The 19,239-nt window shown below is 42.5% G+C and overlaps 1 protein-coding gene across 3 annotated transcripts; it reads right to left on the bottom strand.

Moving 5' to 3' along the window:
* Nucleotides 1-528: 528 nt before the first annotated feature.
* On the bottom strand, nt 529-19,239 carry ccdc9b (coiled-coil domain containing 9B). Of its 3 annotated transcripts, none has more exons than XM_030719661.1 (14): nt 19,059-19,239; nt 14,633-14,740; nt 14,420-14,524; nt 14,099-14,254; nt 11,900-12,049; nt 9,403-9,465; nt 7,856-8,034; nt 6,292-6,341; nt 6,149-6,196; nt 5,962-6,058; nt 4,726-4,759; nt 4,020-4,623; nt 3,848-3,930; nt 529-3,484 (listed from the first exon to the last, which is right to left on the bottom strand). In XM_030719661.1, exons 1-14 carry the CDS (start codon nt 19,068-19,070, stop codon nt 3,458-3,460), a joined length of 1,716 nt encoding a protein of 571 aa, XP_030575521.1. In that variant the 5' UTR covers nt 19,071-19,239; the 3' UTR covers nt 529-3,457. The 3 variants fall into 3 exon arrangements, with proteins under 3 accessions (XP_030575521.1, XP_030575522.1, XP_030575523.1); XM_030719662.1 differs by lacking the exon at nt 19,059-19,239 and adding an exon at nt 18,559-18,939; XM_030719663.1 differs by lacking the exon at nt 9,403-9,465.

The raw sequence follows: 19,239 nt of genomic DNA, 5'->3' as shown, positions 1-19,239 counted from the left end.
GTGTCAAACCCTTCAAACCATTAGTTAGCTTAGCAGCAAAGTGAACCAACAGGGTTACTGTAATGGGCTTTTGCAGGGGAAAGAAAAGAAAAAAGTAAAACAGTGTACAGCAGGTCACAAGCTCAAAGGCCTCAAAGGCAGCACGCTGCCATGGAGACAGACTTGTGAGGAGATAATTAAAACAGTAGCACCTATGGGATCCCACCTGCAGGGCTGAGAGGAAGCTGTTTCTAATGCAACATCTCTTCAGAGAATCCATCTGAAATTAATCAAATTAAACATGAAAGCAGACTCTGTGGGCAAGAAGTCAAACTATGTGGACTGTTGGTGCGACAGTGTGCTGTGTATCTTTATCAGGCTGGCCGTTTGATACTTGTTACAATGAGAAGAAAAAAAAACTCCACACAATGAATTCGTCCGCTAGCGTGTGTTCACTCAGGTACACGAGCAGGTGAGGTGACCAGTGCGACAAAACAATGGCAGTCAGAGTGTTTGAAATAGACAAAAATCTTTATTGACGTTCCGTATGCCACCTTCCGAGCGGTTCAGTAAATGAAGTCATGTTGCACGCAGATTCGCGTGAGCGCTCTGAACAGCGAAAGGCTGGGATCACACCTTGAAATGCGTCACACACTCACACACAGGCACATATGATTATAATAGTGCGTGAAAACATGTGGCGGATAGTTGTACACACCTTTGAAACGGACATTTAAGGAAGGTGACAATGCAGATGTTAAACAACTGAATGAGCAAAGACTGCACGAGGACAAATAAAAGGCTCTATGATTGTAGGTCCTAAATTTTATTCCACTAAATTAAATCCCACAGGGAGTCTTAAATACTTCAGAGGTAACGAGTGACCTGTTTTTCACACAGATGTTTCTTTTACTAGTAAATTGCTATCCACACATAATACAGAATAAGGCCCCTTCTTTCTTAACAGATGGACTGGCTTCAAACATTGTGACTTGCTTTTTTTAAAAAATTTTATGTAACCTCAGCAGACACTGACAGGGCCACGCAGCCCTGAGCATGTCCACTGTGTTTTCCACTTACAGTTACATAACTGTTTACTACACTGTGGCATTGACGAAAGCCAAAAACTTCTTTGAGGACAGAGCTCCTTTAAGGCGTCTTAATATAGTTGCAACTTCTTACCCAAAATAGCATAAAAGGCTGGCAATAAATTAAAAAAAGCACACATCTCACAGAGAAACACAGCTTGAGATTTACTTGGTAACATTCTGTTGTCCAAATGAAGAGGCAAATAAATAAAATAAACGAGGCTGCACTGCCAGTACAGTATATCTAACAGTTAATATACAAACCATAAAATAAGGTACACCTTCAATAGCTGAAAAAGCCAATATGCAAGGCACAAAAACTGGCTGGGATATTAATCAAGGGAAGCATTTAAAAATATTCGGCTGTCTTTCATAAACATAATACAGAATATATGATACAAAACAGTTACAGCTGAATCCCAGCATTTTGAATTGACCCTAATAGGCCTGAATAACATTTTTTCCTGACAGGGGCCCAAGGACCACTCCACCTTCCTGTATCAGGACTTGTAGAATTAGCTAACATACTACATTACAACCCCAAATTCAGTGCCTAAAAACATAACATAATAAGAGTCTGAGGAAGACTGGATGATTGGGATTCAGCTGTAAAACTGTGCTTTAGGGAACACAACAATAGTGTGTAAGGTTTCAGTTCTACAGTGTTGTAAATCACTATTTAAACATCCATATGTTTTCAAATGTGTCATATTTTGAAATTAGCTGGCTGTTTATTTTAACCTCAAAGTGGTATACCGGTGAACTATATCATCTTACAAGTTGATCGCATTTATTTCCTTCTAACCCTAACCCTCTTCTGTAATAAATACGTGTTGCAATCACAGTAACGCAACTCTGCCCATAAAAATCACGGCTACCGAATTTTGCAAATTTCCTTTTCAAGGTTGTCTCTTTTGGCAGCACTGCAAAACAATTCCAGCATGGCTGCTATTTTTAAATTAGTCCCTTTCTAATCCAAGCACTCGTTTGTCTGCGATGTGCATTGGATCTCCTCCTTGTGCCAAAACAGAGATCCTTCAATTGATTGAAGATTGTGTTGAAGGGCTGTTTAAAAAAAAAAAAAAAAGGCAGGTTCTGTGACTCTAAAGCTCCAGTGGTTTCCTTCAAATGTTTCACCTCTTGATGCCTCAGGATGAGACAGTAGAACTGAGCCTAGGGGAGCAATGAGCATGCTCTTGATGTGCCGCCTTAAGGCTTGGACACTGCGAATTGTTCCTTTGAAAACTGCTGTTTGCGCTCTGGGCCATAGCCAGAGATGAAGTTCCCCAGTGCTGATCCTCGACATGGAGGCTGGGTCAATGTGACACAGAAATATATGTTTCCTTTCTAAAGTCCCCGGTGAAAAGTAGTCAGATCAAAACACAAAGTAAAAACAGCAGGCGCGCTGGAAGTGGCTCCGAGGTGCACGAGGAGACGTCCTTAATGTGTAAAAAGGCCAAATTTAAACAAGTATGTTTCTTTTATTTACTTATGGGCAGAACTGTGAGGCTTTATGATTGTACACGTCATCCCCAAATTCAGATCATTTTAACAACAGTGTGACATCATCAGGCTCCTGTCTTGTTGTCTAAACTCAGTGGAGCGCTTCTCTCAATGTTCGTAATAACAGAAACATTTACAGCATGTCAGTAGTAACATTTTGTAAACTTTGGACTTAGTCACTGGCCAAAGACATCACGGTCTAAATGTGCCTTTTAACAATTAATTTCATACATGTCAAAGGCTATTTATGGATGCTGGAAGCAGTTAATAAATAATATCTACTCATCAACTATTTAAAGTGTAGAAATACAAAGTCTACTGGAGGTCTGTACCTATGTGTCATCATACAATACAATCTTTATTCAGTAACTGAAAAGTTATTCAGGGACTACAGGTGAAAATGAGCTTTTAGCGATATCCAAGCAATATATTTATTGTGCATTGTCCCTGCTAAATGAACTAAATAAATTAAAAAAGATACCTCTAAGGCAGAATCAGGCACTAAGTAATTTGACTGTGGCTTGGTTTAATGTCAAGGGCTATCTAAGTGAAACCGATTAGCTAGCCTCCTGATATGTACCCTAACGTTTTCATACAAACGTGTAAACATTCAATGATATTGCACTCAAGCAGCGTACTTCCATACAGAAGACGGTGTCAGTACACATATTTTTATACTCATAAAGTGCTTGGATGTAAAAAATAATTGAGCGGGGAAACACGTCTCACTATTCATATGTGAACCTTTTAGACAAAAATTCAGCTTCCACAGCAAAATGAAACAACGGTTTTGCCTGTATGCTATAAACAGAGTATTGCAAATGAGCTACTTGAAGCAAAAATAATGCTGTGTTTTGGTTTCAGTGTTTATATCCCGAAAATGTCAATCAAACAATTTTCCCATGCTCTCGTGCCTGCCAAAAAAGAGAGAGAGAAAAGCATACAAATTAGCAGCTAAGAACTTATTTTCTGTATTTTACATTTGCAGTATTTTTTTCTCATGCGCAACACTTCTCAATATGAATGAATCCACGAGACGGTCATAGATTATCTGTTCTAGTGAAAGATGAAATGAAAAACCATTCTCTCATGAGACTATTTCTCCTGCACTCCATCAAGACTCAGAGGGGCTGAATTAAAATTGGATAATACACAGCTGCAGTGCAGCTATATTGCATAGCTCTCTTCATCCATTTAAATCCCCATCCATTTACACTTTCCTCCATCGGTCCATTTGCACATCTATTGATTCTCCCATCCCTCTCTCTCACACTGACCTTGTCACTGCTGGTGGAGTGTGTTGGGTGTGTTTCTCCAGACTCTAGGCTCAAAACAGACAGACCAGAGTCTATCAGTTCTTCTATGAAAACAAAAACATGATTAGTTTAATTGTACCATCCACACATAGTGTCAGAAAAGAAAGTCAGGCTCACTTATGTTACCACATACCTGTGTTTGTGTTACTAATGTTACACTTGGTAAGCTCTACAGGCTGGACCTCATGTAGAGGGGTGCAGGCTTTTTCAGCAGGGGGGGAGCTGGGAGCTGCAGGGGAGCTGCTGTCCTTTTTAGTGCATTCAGTTTCAGATACCTGCTGCTGTGCAACAGAAGGTGCAGCTGAACCACCTCCTTTATCCTGAAGACTCTCGTCGCCCTGCTTGGAACTTTCAAGAGGCTGCTGTGGCCTCTGCACTTCATGCTTGTTCTTTTTAGGGGAGGAAGCTTTCAAAGAGCTGGGACTTCTGGATTCCGAGTCTTGAGAGCCTGTGGTTTGCCTTGCATGAGCCCCTTGGATGAGTTCCTCTGAGAAGCGTACTTTCTTCTCCAACCCCCGAGGGGACGAGGCCTCTGCCTTCCCCTGAGTCAGGGTGTCCTCCCTTAGGATAGCAGCCGACACCGTGGCTGCTGACTCACTCGCTTCCTCAGGTGTACTCAGTGAATCTGGGCTCGGTGACAGCTTTGTTTTTGTGTCCTGATCTTTCAGATCATCTGCATCAGCATCTGTGAGGGCATCAAGTTCCTCAAGGAATTCCTCCAGTGTTGTGTCAGGCATCTAAGAGATGAGATCAAAGCAACAAACAAGAGTGCGATTGCTAAACTGGATGTCTTTTATTGTTCACTTTATATTCATGCTAGGACAGGTTTGACCTCTCACCTGTAGGTTATCTCCTTCATCATTTGCCTGCCATCTGAAACAATATAAAAGCAGTAAGGTTGTGAATCTCTGTTTCTGAGTCTTGAAATAGCATTTATATAATGCTCTCAGTCACATACATGCTTACAAACCAATGACTACCATGTAAGGTAATGACTACCATGGGAGTAGTATGGGGTGATTGTCCAAGGACATGTGGAAAGCAAGAGCTGTGATTAGAGTTAGGGGCTCAGCCTTGTGAGACATAAACACCACAGGTCTCAGTTGTTGTGATCATTATTCAAGCATGAACTCCAGACAGTGTCAGGAGAATCAGGTTGGGTCACTGTCCTCAGTTGCCCTACAGGACATCTTCCACTTGAGACACAGTACTGGAAGTACTCTCTGTGGTTTAGGCTAGGGTGCTGTCCAGGTAGAGGGCGTAGCAGGCAGAACGCAGGATGACTACTCGTTAGCTGTGAATTCACTAGATTATTACTTGCCCTTTTCTCACATCGGCGATAGGAAATCACACCAACTTTGTACTAAGGAACTGGCAACGACTGTTTAAAGACCATTTCATCTGCATCACACATTTATGTTCTCACATACACTTCCATTTGGACAACGTCCAGAAACATTCAGGGCTGCAGCGCATGTGTAAAATGGCTTTAGAGGCCCTTACCCACACTCAAATCTGTAGCCAACTGTGACAACAGCAGAGCCTGATAACAGGAATATCGCACCTGAGTGCTGTTTTACAGCGCCCCCCTGATCCTTACCTACTTCCACAGAGACATACAGAGGTATAAAATCATCCAGCACATTACACTTTCTCACTCAAAATGCATATAATGCCTCATTTTCAGCTCTGTGGTTGTGGATTTTTGAGATTATGACTGTGTAACAACATACCCAGAAAGCCCCCCCACCACCGAGCGCTGCATTTCACAACAGAGGAGAAACTAGATGGGGGGGGGGGGGGGGGGGGGGGGGGGGGGCTGAATGGGATAAGAATGAGGCCTTCTGGGTTATTTAGTCAGCTGCTACCACTTCTAAATCAAGTCTCATGACATCCAGGGGAATTTGTACATTAGGGCACAGTGCAGAAAAACAACATGCCTGTCCACATCCGCTTTACGTACTGCATTAGTCAGACTGATGTTTCTCGTTACAGCTAATTGAAGCTATGTAGAAAAATGCTTTGATGGTGGAATCAGCTTTGCTACCAGTCTGTAGTGAGTAGCTGTTACTGACCTTCTGGCCCGCCCGGTCAGGCGATCTTTGCCTTTTGCTTTACTGCTCATCACTTGCACCTTTTTGGCTCCCTTGTCTTTACCTCGCTTGTCATGACCTAGGTCAGAAAAGCACCGTAAGTTAAAGTCTAAATGCTATAGGAATATTTTATGCCATATAACTATTAACTAAATAATGTGTAGGATACCTTTTGAATCACTGCCTGCCCTGGGTCCTCTTCTAGCATTTCTTCCCCCTGGAACAATGAACAATTTTTTTATCATCACATTTTTTTTTTTTTTTTATTTCTTACTCCTTGTGCTGTCAGTTTGGCCTGTGTGTTTGGCTTACCTCTGCTGGAAGGCCCCCAGTCTCTATCAGAAAGGGATTTGTCTGAAAACCTAGAGGCAGAGGCTTAGTTTAGACAGCAACAAAAGCCAGTGCAAGCAACATCCTGATCAGGCATTTAACTGTATCACTGAGCACTAATGTGGGCCAACAGTTTAAGATTGTGCAGAAATTATGCTCCACGAGTCCCCACCCCTCCTTTTGACATCTTTTTAAATTGACAAATCAAAGAAACATTTCCTCTTCTGTTCTTTCTCGGAGGCTTTGTTAATGCTTCACCAAATAAGGCAAGGCATTTCCATCCCTTACCCCCCCCAGCTAAAAATAGCTCCTCTTTCCTTGTGTCTTTACATTTGGATACTTCTCTAAATAGCACATTAATTCACTCTGCATCTTGGTCACTCTTTGTACAGCTGCAGCTTGGCTTGTTTGAAATCTAACAAACAGTTTAAAATAAATGTGTTGCAATTCTTTTCCAAGGTCAGTTTGGGGTGCTACTGTGTGATTTCCCCCAGCGATGGGGGCAGCAGTCTGTAACAGTGTTCGACGTGTAACTCATAGACTCCATGTGCACCATTGCATACAGCAGGTAACTGTTTGGTGACACTGTCACTGTGTGACATCATCCTTTGGCTTCATAAAAATTAGTGGTGGGATCATGTGGTAAAACATGCAGCCCAGAAAGCTCATCTAATGGATTCTTCACTGAATAATTTAGATACAAAGAAGCACAATGTTCTCCCAGGTTATTTTCTCCTCTTATCCTTTCAGTGCTGGAAGAATTAAAGGTGAAAAGGGGAACTCTGCAAAACTAATAACTAACTAGCATTTGTTTTTAAAGCCCTCCATGGAGCAGCTCCACAATATTTCACAGACCTTTTAACCTCATATTTTGCCTCCAGGTCATCCTGAGGTCATCCTCAAGCTGAAGGTGACTGGACCTTTGCTCCCTCAGCCTCTGGAACAATCTGCCATCCCACAGAAGGACCTGTAATTCTAAATCAGCCCTGAACACCTACCTGTTCACTCACTTTTAGTCAAGTCTGCAATGTCACATTCGCAAATCCACTGTGAATGTTTTCTTGCTGCTCTGTTATTTCAACTGTTTTATTTTTATTAGGTTTTATTTATGTAATTTAATTGTATTTTTATCCCAGCATTAAATACTATTATTTTATTTTATTTATATCATTCATCTGATTTTTGCTTGGTGTTCATTTTTATGATGTTTGTCTGCTTTGAAATTAGGAGACATGGTAGTGGAAATGTGTTTGCCCTGAAAGCTATTTGGGTCAACTCATATTGTTTTAAATTTTGTTATTTAAATAAAGTTCACTTGACTTGACTTGATCTGGGTTGGAAAAAACACATCTGTGATTGGCTAAAGTCTCCCAATTACAAGCAAGTGATAAAACAGAAAACAGAGTCCAGAGCATGGCTAAGAGTCTAGCTCTTCCTCAGACCACATGAATTAAAATATGCTAAAAATTTATGGATTTTTTTTTCTTTTTTTGTCCTTCAGCTTTAACAACTACATCCAATGGGAACATTAATGTAAATGCTTTACATGTTTTCAGTTTTGTCCATGTCCCATGCTCGTCTCCACTGGCCCTTGGCATTTTTATGGCGCGCCACCCTCTCCCTGTCAATCTGCTCACGCTCCTTCTTCCACCTTAAATATTCCTCCTGCTCCTCTCTCGATGTGGGGATGTTCAGGTCTGTGCTGGCCTGCAGGTTCTCAATCTCCTGCGTGCGTACAAAAGGCAGTATTTCAATGCATAAAAACATTATAATGCACATCACTCTATATCAGCAGAGAGGACACGTCCATATTAAGAATCCCTTTTTCATACACAGCAACAGGCTAATGTATGTACTTCTGCTATGTTGGTGTATTTCGCTGCCTCCCTGGGTAAATACCAGTTAGTGTTCCAGGAAAAGTACAGCGTACAGTAAACACAATTAGGAGCTATTCCTCCATTCCCCTCTTAACCTGTTTATTGATTACTGTGATGAGAGCACAGAAGAATGCTGGCTAATAGCAAAAGGAGATCTGATACAGGCTACATTTATGGGATTTTTGAGTAGAAAAAATGACAAAAAAAAAAATCTGCTGAGAATATTACAACTCAAAGCAGCAGTCAAAACAGTGAGAGAAAAAGAGACACAACGCAGTGCTTGTAAGAAACTATGATGGGTCATGTTTTCTCCTCAGGTGTGGACCAATCAAAGCAAAGTAAACATGTTGCCCTCCTGCCTATGGTTATTGGAGAACATGGCATCTGTGCTCATCCTTCTGTTTTCCACCTCGTCTCTCCTCCCTCTGTGCCGGCCCTCAGAGGACATCAGGGGCCACACGGGAAGACACTTTTCGCATGTTCCAACAGGCCATGTCCTACTGCCACCCCAGCTGCTAATTAGAAATTTTTAAATTTTTTTTGCCTCTGTGGGGGCCTCAATGGGATGTTGCCAGGAGCCAAAGACGATAGGTTGGATGTTACAAAATGAACCTGGATGAAATTGCTGAGATCATAATCTGAATGGCTGAACCTCCAAAAGCAGCACTAATTTAGGTCCATATATTATTTCTGTTACACATAAGAGTTAATTCCATGTGCAACACGACAAGAAAAAAAATCCACGTGGTATTTCCTTGAAGACTGTCTAGGCCAGGACTGCAGAGCAGGACCCAGAGAGGCATGAACAGCATCACTTGTCATGCGGAGAATCCACCGTGCCTTTGAAGCCGATCCTTCCTGCCTCCCCAGTCAGCCTCTTTATCGCACGCCCGATCTGTGACAGCTCTGAGCTACTCCAGCAAGGCTGACATGCAAGCCAGCAGGAGGCAAATGAGGAGACGCACCAGAAAAGAAAAGTGTGCACGGCAACGTGTTGTGCCTGTCTGCGTGTGTTTGTGATGAGGGCAGAGTGCATATCTCTGTGCTTTGTATGCTAACACAGTGCTGGTGAAAACCATGTTTTTACTGAATCATTATCAGTGAGCCATGCGGTCATTATGAGCTGAAACTACAGTCCTTAGAGTTGAGGAGGGTGAGACAGAATAACACGATCTGTACCTAAGTGTTTGTATCTGTGTGTGAGGTATTATTTTACCTGGCATTGCTCTGACACCCTGTGATGCTCCTCAGTGTGCTTCTGCCCCTTTATAACCTCATCCTGCCACAGAGGAGAAATTAAAAGATGAGTGTAGCAATTATAAGAGTCCCACAGCAACTTGTTGCCAGCCAGTTACACACAGTTGTAAAGAATCACATTACTGCTGTCATGGTCAGTAAAAGAAAATCACGCACGGGCTCTGACTCATCCATTAGGAAAGACTAAGAGGCCTACACTGCCGCCAAGTGGCTTAAAGCATAACAGCATAACTCGGCACAACAGCTTCAACTATACAGTCATTTTTGTGCACTCTGCACAGGGGCTGTAAGAGCAGACTGCAGTTAGCAGGTAGCTGACCTTGGAAGCCACCTGGTGGTTTGTAAATCAAACTCGGCTTATTAGAGATACAGAATTGTGTTAATTTCTATTCTGGTGTAATTCTGATTTCAATGATGCGCTCTGGTGAACACACAGGATGAGTCATGTTGCCATTAACAGCAACACTCAAACAGCTGAGGGGGGAAAAGACAATAAGCGCTGGGCAGAGTGAGTGGGCTGGTAGCACACCTACGGTCATGGACACCCACGTGATCACTTGCACTCCCACATCCAGTGGAGAGTATAGCACATACACAAAGACCTCTGACTACTTCTTTTCTTCCTTCTCGTCACACTACTCCTTCTTCCTCTCCCTCTTTCTTGGCACCTTGCCAGGTCTGTCTCTTTGGAAGCATAATGAGCCTTTTCAGAGTGAGAAGGCAGTTGAATGTTAATTAGATCAAATCGGCCCTTTCAGGATGGTGGGAATAGGGAAACAATCGTGCCAGAGGAGTGTGGACCACTTAAAGTTTCAGGGAAGAGAGATGGGGGTGGAAACAGATGGTGGGTTGCCAAGAGTCTCTCGCTCACCCCCTCACCTTTGTTTCTCTCAGTTCGACTGCATTTCCTTGCTCCTGTCGCTCTCTCTCACGAGTGTGAACAGACAGTCTAGTCATGAGGTACTTCCAGGCTGTATGAGACACTGCTAGACAGCCACACCCCTCTCACAGAGTCATTATTTATTTCCAGGGTTTCTCCTTCTCTCTGTCACACATGCACTCATACTCATTAGAAAATTATCTCAGAGACAGGGCAGTGCAGCAACCTCAACATGAACCTACATATACATTTTTCCAACGCTTGCCAGACGGATCAATGACATGTTCTCCCGTATCAACGTTTAGCAGCTTTCCCTCTGCTGCTCTCATAAACCTAGTGAAATCGCACTGGTTATATAAACAGCACCCATGTGGAAACCAGGTCTCTGGGATTCACAGATGACTGGTGCACTGGAGCTCTGGCTACTGTTCAAGTGCTGATTCAGTCCACATGATAAATAAAGGGGGACAGACCTAGTGGGCCAGAAATAAAGGCAAAAAGAACAATGTGTTCAGCTCATAGATTCAGTGCACATTAACTCAGACAGCCCACTGAGCAGCACTCGGCATATCAGCCAATCAGTAGCAGATACACCCATTTTAGCCTGAACTTGTACGTCTGCTGTCCCTGCTTTTACGTCCCAAGACCCCTCCTGTGACCAGACTGCGTCTGTGTTTACAGTGGTGAGGATCAGCTGCCTGTGCATCAGCTTATTTATTTGAGTCTGTGAGTGTGTCTCTGCGTCAGGCCTCAGATTGAGGCAGAGCAGCTGTTCCAGACTTTTTGCATACCCGGGGGCGAGGGAGGCGGGGGCACGGGGGACTAAGGTCAGTGACAGTTTGGCATTTCACAGCCCAGCCGGGGGTACTGCATGTGCACATGAATCTCTGCCTGTCTGTATTAAATATGGCATCTCAAGCAAACCAACTCGTAAAGCTAGTGAAGTTAGGCAGGATAGCTATCATCTTATTATATAAACGTAAATATTAAAACATAATTTTTTTTGTTTCATCTTTTGTAACCCTGCAGGGACTCAACTTTGCATCCACTTCCACGCCTCAAAGGCACCCACCTCCTGGTGGTGCTGAAAAAATACAAAGAAAAAAAAATAAAAGAAATAACCACCAGACCCAAGTGAGATTAGAGTAAACTCATTTTCATATGAGAGAGTCAGGTCAGGATATTTTCCACAGTTTCCCTTTCTCATATGCAACACGCAGCAGGAAATTCTTCACGTGGTTTCTGCACGGGAGCTGCCTGGTTAAGAGGCTGCAGGTGACACACTCGATAGCTGCAAATGCATTGGACTAATAGCTTGCAGGCCAAAGACAGATCCAGAAGAAGTTGAAAACGTGGTTCTGCAGAGCATCTTATTCGCCAGCCTCTCCTTTCTCAATCCTGCACCAATCAGTAACAGCCCCGGTCCACCTCCTGTCAACAAACCATTGTACCCCATCACTGGGGTAGAGGGGATGGGCCAGACAAAATGTCTCACATCTATGTAAAACACGTCTGTGCAGCACGTCAGAATAAACCAGGGGGAGGGGGCGTAGTGGAAGGAGTGTCTGATTCAGACCTGAGGTGCTGTGTCTCTCTTGGTCATGTGAGATGGCTGCTTCCCCCTCCCCGCTGACTCCACACGCCTCGCCTGTCCGTCATCAGCAGGGCTCTTGAGGTCCACAGGTCCCGGCCTCTTCTCAGGCTTCTCACTCACCACCCGTTTACCCTGGAGAGTCAGTTACTCATATTATTAGAGAAGGGTCAGAGTGTGCATTGCAGTGTAAGAGAGTGAAACATTCATTTAAGGATACTTAGTTACTACCACTGTAGCCGCTGTTGCCATACAATAAAACAAATAAAATAAAGATGAAACCATTAAAAAGACCTTTATGTAAACTGTGCCACTGGAACAGCTTCAGTGAGTCAGATGGTGCATTTAAAAGACTATCGGTCTCTGATGAACAGCATTCCCACAAAATTCTCCCATAACGGTTTGATTAGCTTGGGATAAGCTTGGGAAACCTTGTTTCTTAAGATTGTGGGCTTTGTTATCTAATCATTCACCAACCACTTCATTAGGTACACCATGCTATTACCAGGTTGGATGGCCTTTTGCCTTCAGAACTGCTTTAATTCTTCATGGCACAGATTTAACAAGGTGCTCAGAGATTTTTGGTCCATATTCATATGATAGCAACACACAGTTGCTGCAGATTTGTCAGCAACGCTAATCTCTTGTTCCACCACATCGCAAAGGTGCTATATTGAGGTGTCGTGACTGTGGAGGTCAGAGGTCATTTGAGTACAGTGAAGTCACCGTCATGCTTGAGCTTTATAACATATGGAGTTATCTTGCTGGAAGCAGCCATCAGAAGATACACTGTGGTCATAAAGGGATGGACATATAAGCAACAAAACTCAATGCTGGTGTTTAAACAATGCTCAGTTGGCCCAAAGAGTGCCATGACACTGTTTCCCACACCATTACACACATGTTGATACAAGGCAGGATGGATCCATGCTTTCATGTTGTTTACACCAAATTCTGACCATACCATCTGAGTGTCACAGCAGAAATCGAGACCCATCAGATCAGGTTGCTATTGTCCAATTTTGGTCAGCCCCTGTGAATTGTAGCCTCAGCTTCCTGTTCTTAGTTGACAGGGGTGGCACCTGGTGTGGTCTTCTGCTGCTGTAGCCCATCTGCTTCAAAGTTTGATATGTTGTGTGTTCAGAGCTGCTCTTCTGCACACCTTGGTTGTAACTAGTGGTTATTTGAGCTGTTATTTCCCTCCTATCAGCTCAAAGCAGTCTTGCCATTCTCTTCTGTCCTCTGGATGTGGGAGTGTGAATTAATAACCAGGTGTATCCAATGAAGTGGAAATATTTCATAGCAGGATGACGTAGATCGCTCAGAACAACTTTTTGAAAATATCCCTTGGAATTCTTGTAGCCAAACCATGCCAACAAATCAAACTATAGTGTATCAGAGCAAGTGGATCCATCCATCCATCCAAAGTGAATCCTGAGAGGTCAGCATGCTTTAAGCTGAATCCTTATTTCAGCATGCTAACCTGCTCACAATGACACCAACCTGTAGCTTCAGCTCACGCAGTATTTTCCATGTTCATTGTCTTAGTATGAGAATGCTAATTAGTTTGTTCATTGGCTAATTAGCACTAAAGTACAGCTGAGTGTCATAGTTAGTTTTCTATGGGACAAATCAAAATTTGATGATAGAGCTAAAGTCAGGGATATTACCAGTTATTAGCCATGACAGTTCATCCACTAGCTGCAGATAAAATACACTAGAAACCCAAAACGATATCCTCGCTAGCTTTGGTCAAGCTCCTGTGTACATTATTGGTCTGTGTAGACAAATTCAGTGTAGTTCGTCTCATGTTTTATGTCTTCTATTTATTTCACTTGTATTTTTTGTGTATTTTATGTGAGTTCATGTGTTGTCTTTTTATTGTTCTTTTATTTATTCTGCTGTACAACACTTTGGTTATTTGTGGTTGTTTTAAGGAGCTTTGCAAATACAGCTGGTATGGTATGTTTTGTATAATACAGTTATAATTAAAGTGCTTAAAGTGCTTCCATCATTCTTAAGTTATTAGTAGTTATACATCTGTTTTTGGATCTAAAGTCAACTGGTTAAATTACTTACAGATGCTTATAAAGAACTGTTTTTGTGATATTCTTCTTTGTTACAATCTCCTATACTCGTCACTTTTTCCTTGTCAAGAGGAAATTGGCACTGTAGTTCATTTACCTTCTTTCCAGCCATGGTGACTGTTAGCTGCTTCCTGTGTCCCCGTCCGGCAGCCTGTGGAGGACCTTCTCCCCCCCTGTCAGGTCCAGTCTCCTGCTGTCCCTTCCCAGCTGGTGAACCGGCACTGAATGGCTTTGTCACCACCACACGACTATCCTGCTTCCAATCAAAGAAAAGAACAGGTTATGAAATATTGATATAGTTTACAGCACTGCTTCTTAAAAACAGATGGATTCTGTCAACTGTAAAGACAGCACTGTGGGGTATTACGTAATGTAGCTTTTATTTAAACATTATGCCATTATTTTTGTTGACACTCACACTAGTGGACTTGCTGATTGTGATGGTAAGATCTTCAGCTTTGCCCTTCCGGCTCTGCAGTGCCATTCCTTCCTCTTCTGCCCTTCTCCTGTCCTCCTCCACCTCCTAAAAATAATAAAGTAATTAGGAAGCCTGAAAGAGGTGGAAGCTCTAAACTTGAGACCAGCTCTGGACAGCACAGAAGCTTCTCTATGTGCAAGGACGTCTTCTCACCTTGTACCTCTTCATGAGAGCTTCATTCTTCCTGCGGAGAGCCTCAATCTTTTTGTCCAGCTCCAGGTCCTTCTCATGATCCCTCTTGGGCATCATGTCACTGGGGGTCTGGGAGGAGACACAGCAAAGTATTCATTACAAAAATAAAAACATTCACTTCATCAGGTCTAATACTATTGTGGCTAATCTTACTTCAAGGTCTCTACAGCTTTATATGTCCTGGTTTCCAGCACAGCTGGGGTGTGCTGTGTGACATTTAAAACAGAATGCAATGATTTGAACCTTACTAAATAAATAAAATAAAACAAACAAGGTGTAGTATGAACTCAGAAACAGAGCTTTTTGAAACATACAGCTTCATGTTGAAGTTGATGTATTCAATACATTTCTTGTGATTTTTTAGGACAGGGACATGTTTACCACTTTGTTGCATCACCTCTTCTTTTAACATTCGTCCATGAACCAAGGAGACAAAATGCTGTCATTTTGACAGTGAATGCTTTCCCATTTTCCAAATACACTTGTGTGAAAAAGAAGGTTTTTGCAGGCTAACCAAATGCACTTGATTAACAGACCATCACCAAGTGTGACCACCTCTATAAAAGCAGAAATTGTGGCAGTTTGCAGGTCGGGAGTGCCTCAAGGTCAGCCCATGCAATGCATAGAGAAACTGCAAAAAACTCAAGAGCTACATCCCAGACGCTACAGGCCACAGTTAGCATGTTAAATGTTAAAGTTCATGACAGAACAAAGGAGAAAGCCTCTTTTCTCTAAAAAGAACATGGCAGCACTGTTTAGGTTTGTAAAGCTGCATCTTAAACAAACCATAATTCATCTGGAACAATGTCCTCTGGACAGACAAGACAAAGTGTAGATGTTTGGCCTTATTGCACAGCACCACGTACCATCACATCAGCACTAGCAACTCATAGCCACTGCCAACATTGGTGGTGGAGGGGTGATGATTTGGGCTTCTTTTGTATAGTCACAGGACCTGTGCACCTTCCAGTCACTGAGTCGACATGAACTCCTCTGTATGCAGAAGTATGCTAGAGTCAAATATGAGGCAGGCTAACCACAGCTAAAGCTTGGCCCAAATTATGCAACAGGAGAATGATCCCAAGCACTGCAGCAAATCTACAGAATGACTGAAAAAGAAAAGGTGTTGCACTGAAATGCTGAGGTGGGACCTGTGCTAAAGATGGTTATAAAAGCTGTTGAATCACGAGGTGTACTTAGTTTTTCAAAGAAGTGCAAAGAGACCTGCAAAAACTCTCTTGACTGTACTTTCATTGGACCACTTTACTGCAGACCCATGTAGATTCATCAGTGTTCTCAAGAAGCTGTTCTGATTTTTTTTCACTACAACACTTTAATTATTTAAGAAACAAGAAGAAGCTTCAGATGAAAAATGTCCAAACTGAAACAGCTGAACAGGAATATGTACCACACAAAATTCTCTAGAAACAGTAAAATTTTGATTTTATCAATTTATTATCTGATGGGCAAATAAGGTTACAAATCAAACTCTAAAGAATTTGATATTTATTTCTCTAGACACATTTTTCAATGAGGAAAACATTTTTAAATTCAGTACTCATCTGGATTTGGCACTTCTCATTTGTGTATATATTGTGAGTTTAGACCATAACTACAGTGATATTTCAATAAGCAACTACAACAATATAAAACCTGCTTATAAACAGAAGAGAAACTAAGGCTAAGCAATCAACAACTATAGACTGACAGTCAATTTAAAAAGGCACCTGTGTAACACCACTGTGCATGCTGTATTAACCACCACAGATGGAGCATTCATTATGAAGCTCAGTTACACCACCAGAATGCATATGTAGTCAATCCAAATGCAATCAGCAGGGCACAGCTAGAGGCTCCACACTGAAAATCTCCATGTGCTCTCATCGAACCTGCTTCACTTCACTTTAACATGTTATACCAACTGCAACTGCAAAAAAAACAAGGGCAGGTGTTAAGCTGAAGGACTCTTCAATGTGCACAGATGTTCACGGAACAAGAATAGTGAAGCCTCAAATTTCTGCAAGAAAAAGCCCTAATTTCCTTTGGCCTGCAGCAGCTTAGCCTCATGTTCCCTCCTTCCTTTCCTTCCTGGTCCAAAGAGTGGCTTAGACAACTGGTAAAGCAGGAGCACTAATCTGCAGCCCAGTTGCTGACAGACTATGTAGCCTTCTTTAAAGCAAACAGTCAATCGAGGACATAAACTCTGTATCTCTGGAAAGCAAAGACAATGCGGGAGTGCTTTAAACCTGTATTTTTTTCTAATGGCCAGCAGGGGGCGATTCGACTGACTGCAAAAAGAGGTCTATGAGAAAATTGCCCTAAAACTCCCTTGATTTGTGACCGTGGTGCTGATTTTGTAAATTATGGCCTAATCTAGAGTAAAAAAAGAGAATAAAGTCATGTCCAATTTGGAATGTGGCTGCTGTGAACAAGATGTACTAATAATGCTGGCCTACCATCTTAAAAGAACAACATTTGAAGTTATTCATTCAAGACTAAAGCTGTGTTCTCTGTAGCTCATTTTAGAACAATTTTAGAAGTCATTGTCACTTGTTTGTTTCTGCACTGAAAAAACTTGAAATTTTATTTTCTTGAAATTTCATGTTATTAAGTCAAAATTTCGAGATAGCTCTGCGAATCACGAAGCTCCGTGAAAGAGGTCGTTTTTTCCTTGTTGCCCACATGTGAATTCAAAGCTAGCAGTGTATAGCAAGCACGAACAAACTGTCATCAGGTTTTTGACCTTTGAATGTCTTCAAGTGAATGAGAGCTGCATAAAAGGTAACGAATCAATGGCTTCATGTTGAACTGTTGGATATCTGATGCCTTCAATCTCCTGTTTCCAGGTGACAAGGAGATGGCGTACCTTCATGGAGGTTCCTGATTGGCAGCGCTAACTTGAAATTTTGAGTTATTAACTCAAATTTTTTGAGTTAAGGATGCCATTTTTTCTCACTGTTTCTAGTTTTCAACCTAAACAAATTCAATCATCGGTGAAGAACACAAAGACAAGAAACAACTGCTCTCAAGATGCTAATCTATCACTTCAAAAATTATACCCCTGTTTATTCAAAATACTTGCACCGGAAGGGTCAAGAGGTAGCTTTTATCACTGAAATAAAATATATGTTTATATTATTCTCTGGGATTTATGGCAAAAAAGTTATGTGATTATACAAATATGTACCAAACTTTCAAAAAAATAGAGCAGAGTTATCAGTTTGAGGCTGTTTCAATTCTCAGTCTGATTTTTTTTTATTGCAAACCAGCACCATTTTTCTTCTTGTTGTCCTTAGAAAGAATTCAAACACAAACAGCAGTGTGTGACTAAATCTCAGTGAGTGACACTTATTGTCAACTCACGTAACTACTGTCTCCCTCTTTAAATCACTGCCAGCATCATCTGTTGTTATTCACAGCTCTGCAGAAGTGCCAGTAACGCCGGCAAATAAAGAATTTGCCACTTCTGCTTGTTTGCAACTGTGAGAAAACATAATTCATTTTGAAGTGTCATATTCTCCACTCTCTGTATAAATGATTGAGGGGTCAGACCATTCTGACACACATAGGAAGTAGATGTGCCAAAGTGAGTCAGTCATCCTCCACTGCTGCTTCACTGACGACACACAAGTCAAGGTTTCAAGCACAGAATGATGACTCACTGCGAGCGCACAAAGACCATCATATTTGGACCGCAAGAAATCCTTTCATGCCTTTTTTCCATCACTGCAAGGAATGGCTGCCACTGAGATGTTGTTGAATAGTTTGAATTCATACTTAGCAATAAAATAAGAACTACAAATCCTGAACTCATCTGCGAACCTACAGAGTGGTCATGAGAAAAGTTTGGACTCATTCAGAGAGGCAGCAGGCTGGAAAGCAGTTACCTCACAGCTTCTAGTTGTCAGGGTATCCAAACACAACAGACCATGAGGACATACCACCAAGAATAGGCGCAACAGAGAGACTCGCTGTCGACTCCGTTTCTCAGTGAGGCCAATGGCGGAGACTGAAGCGAACGCCGGCTTCCACAAACCAAAGTGGGGAGAATCTTTGTGGAAACAGCAAACCTCTGGCTTCTGGAGACCTGTGATAGTACATTAGCACAGCTAACACCCTCACACAATCAAACAGCACACAGAGGCTTCCAGCGGATGGCATCCATGCCTGGACAGGCGGGCAAAAGGGGGAGGAAGCGGCCTGTAGGGAGAAAGCTGCCAAGGCTTCCCTCCTACCCAGCGTTCCTGCCACCTACGGGAGCGACAGCAGGGGGGAGAAAGAGCCAGAGACACAGCTGAAACTGCGACAGAGCAGGAGAGGAAACAGGGGGGGAACCTAATACTAAAGAGAGAGCGAGAGAAGGGGGAAGAAGAGAGAAGGCACTCACTGGTCTTTCCATGTCAGCGCTGGGAGCTGGGCAGGGTCCAGGCGCAAGGCAGCCGAGGCGGCAGAGAGGGCTGCCTGGAGTCGACGATCATGCCTTGATTACAATGAGCCAAGTTGGGCAAGCAGCCAAGATGTCTAACAAATGCACAGAGCTCCCCTGTTAACGGATTTCACAGCGCCCA

Source organism: Archocentrus centrarchus, chromosome 22 (genome assembly GCF_007364275.1).
Source record: "Archocentrus centrarchus isolate MPI-CPG fArcCen1 chromosome 22, fArcCen1, whole genome shotgun sequence".
Classification (NCBI taxonomy): domain Eukaryota; kingdom Metazoa; phylum Chordata; class Actinopteri; order Cichliformes; family Cichlidae; genus Archocentrus; species Archocentrus centrarchus.
Note: the sequence above shows the minus strand (reverse complement) of the source record. Positions and strands in the feature narration are given on the sequence as shown.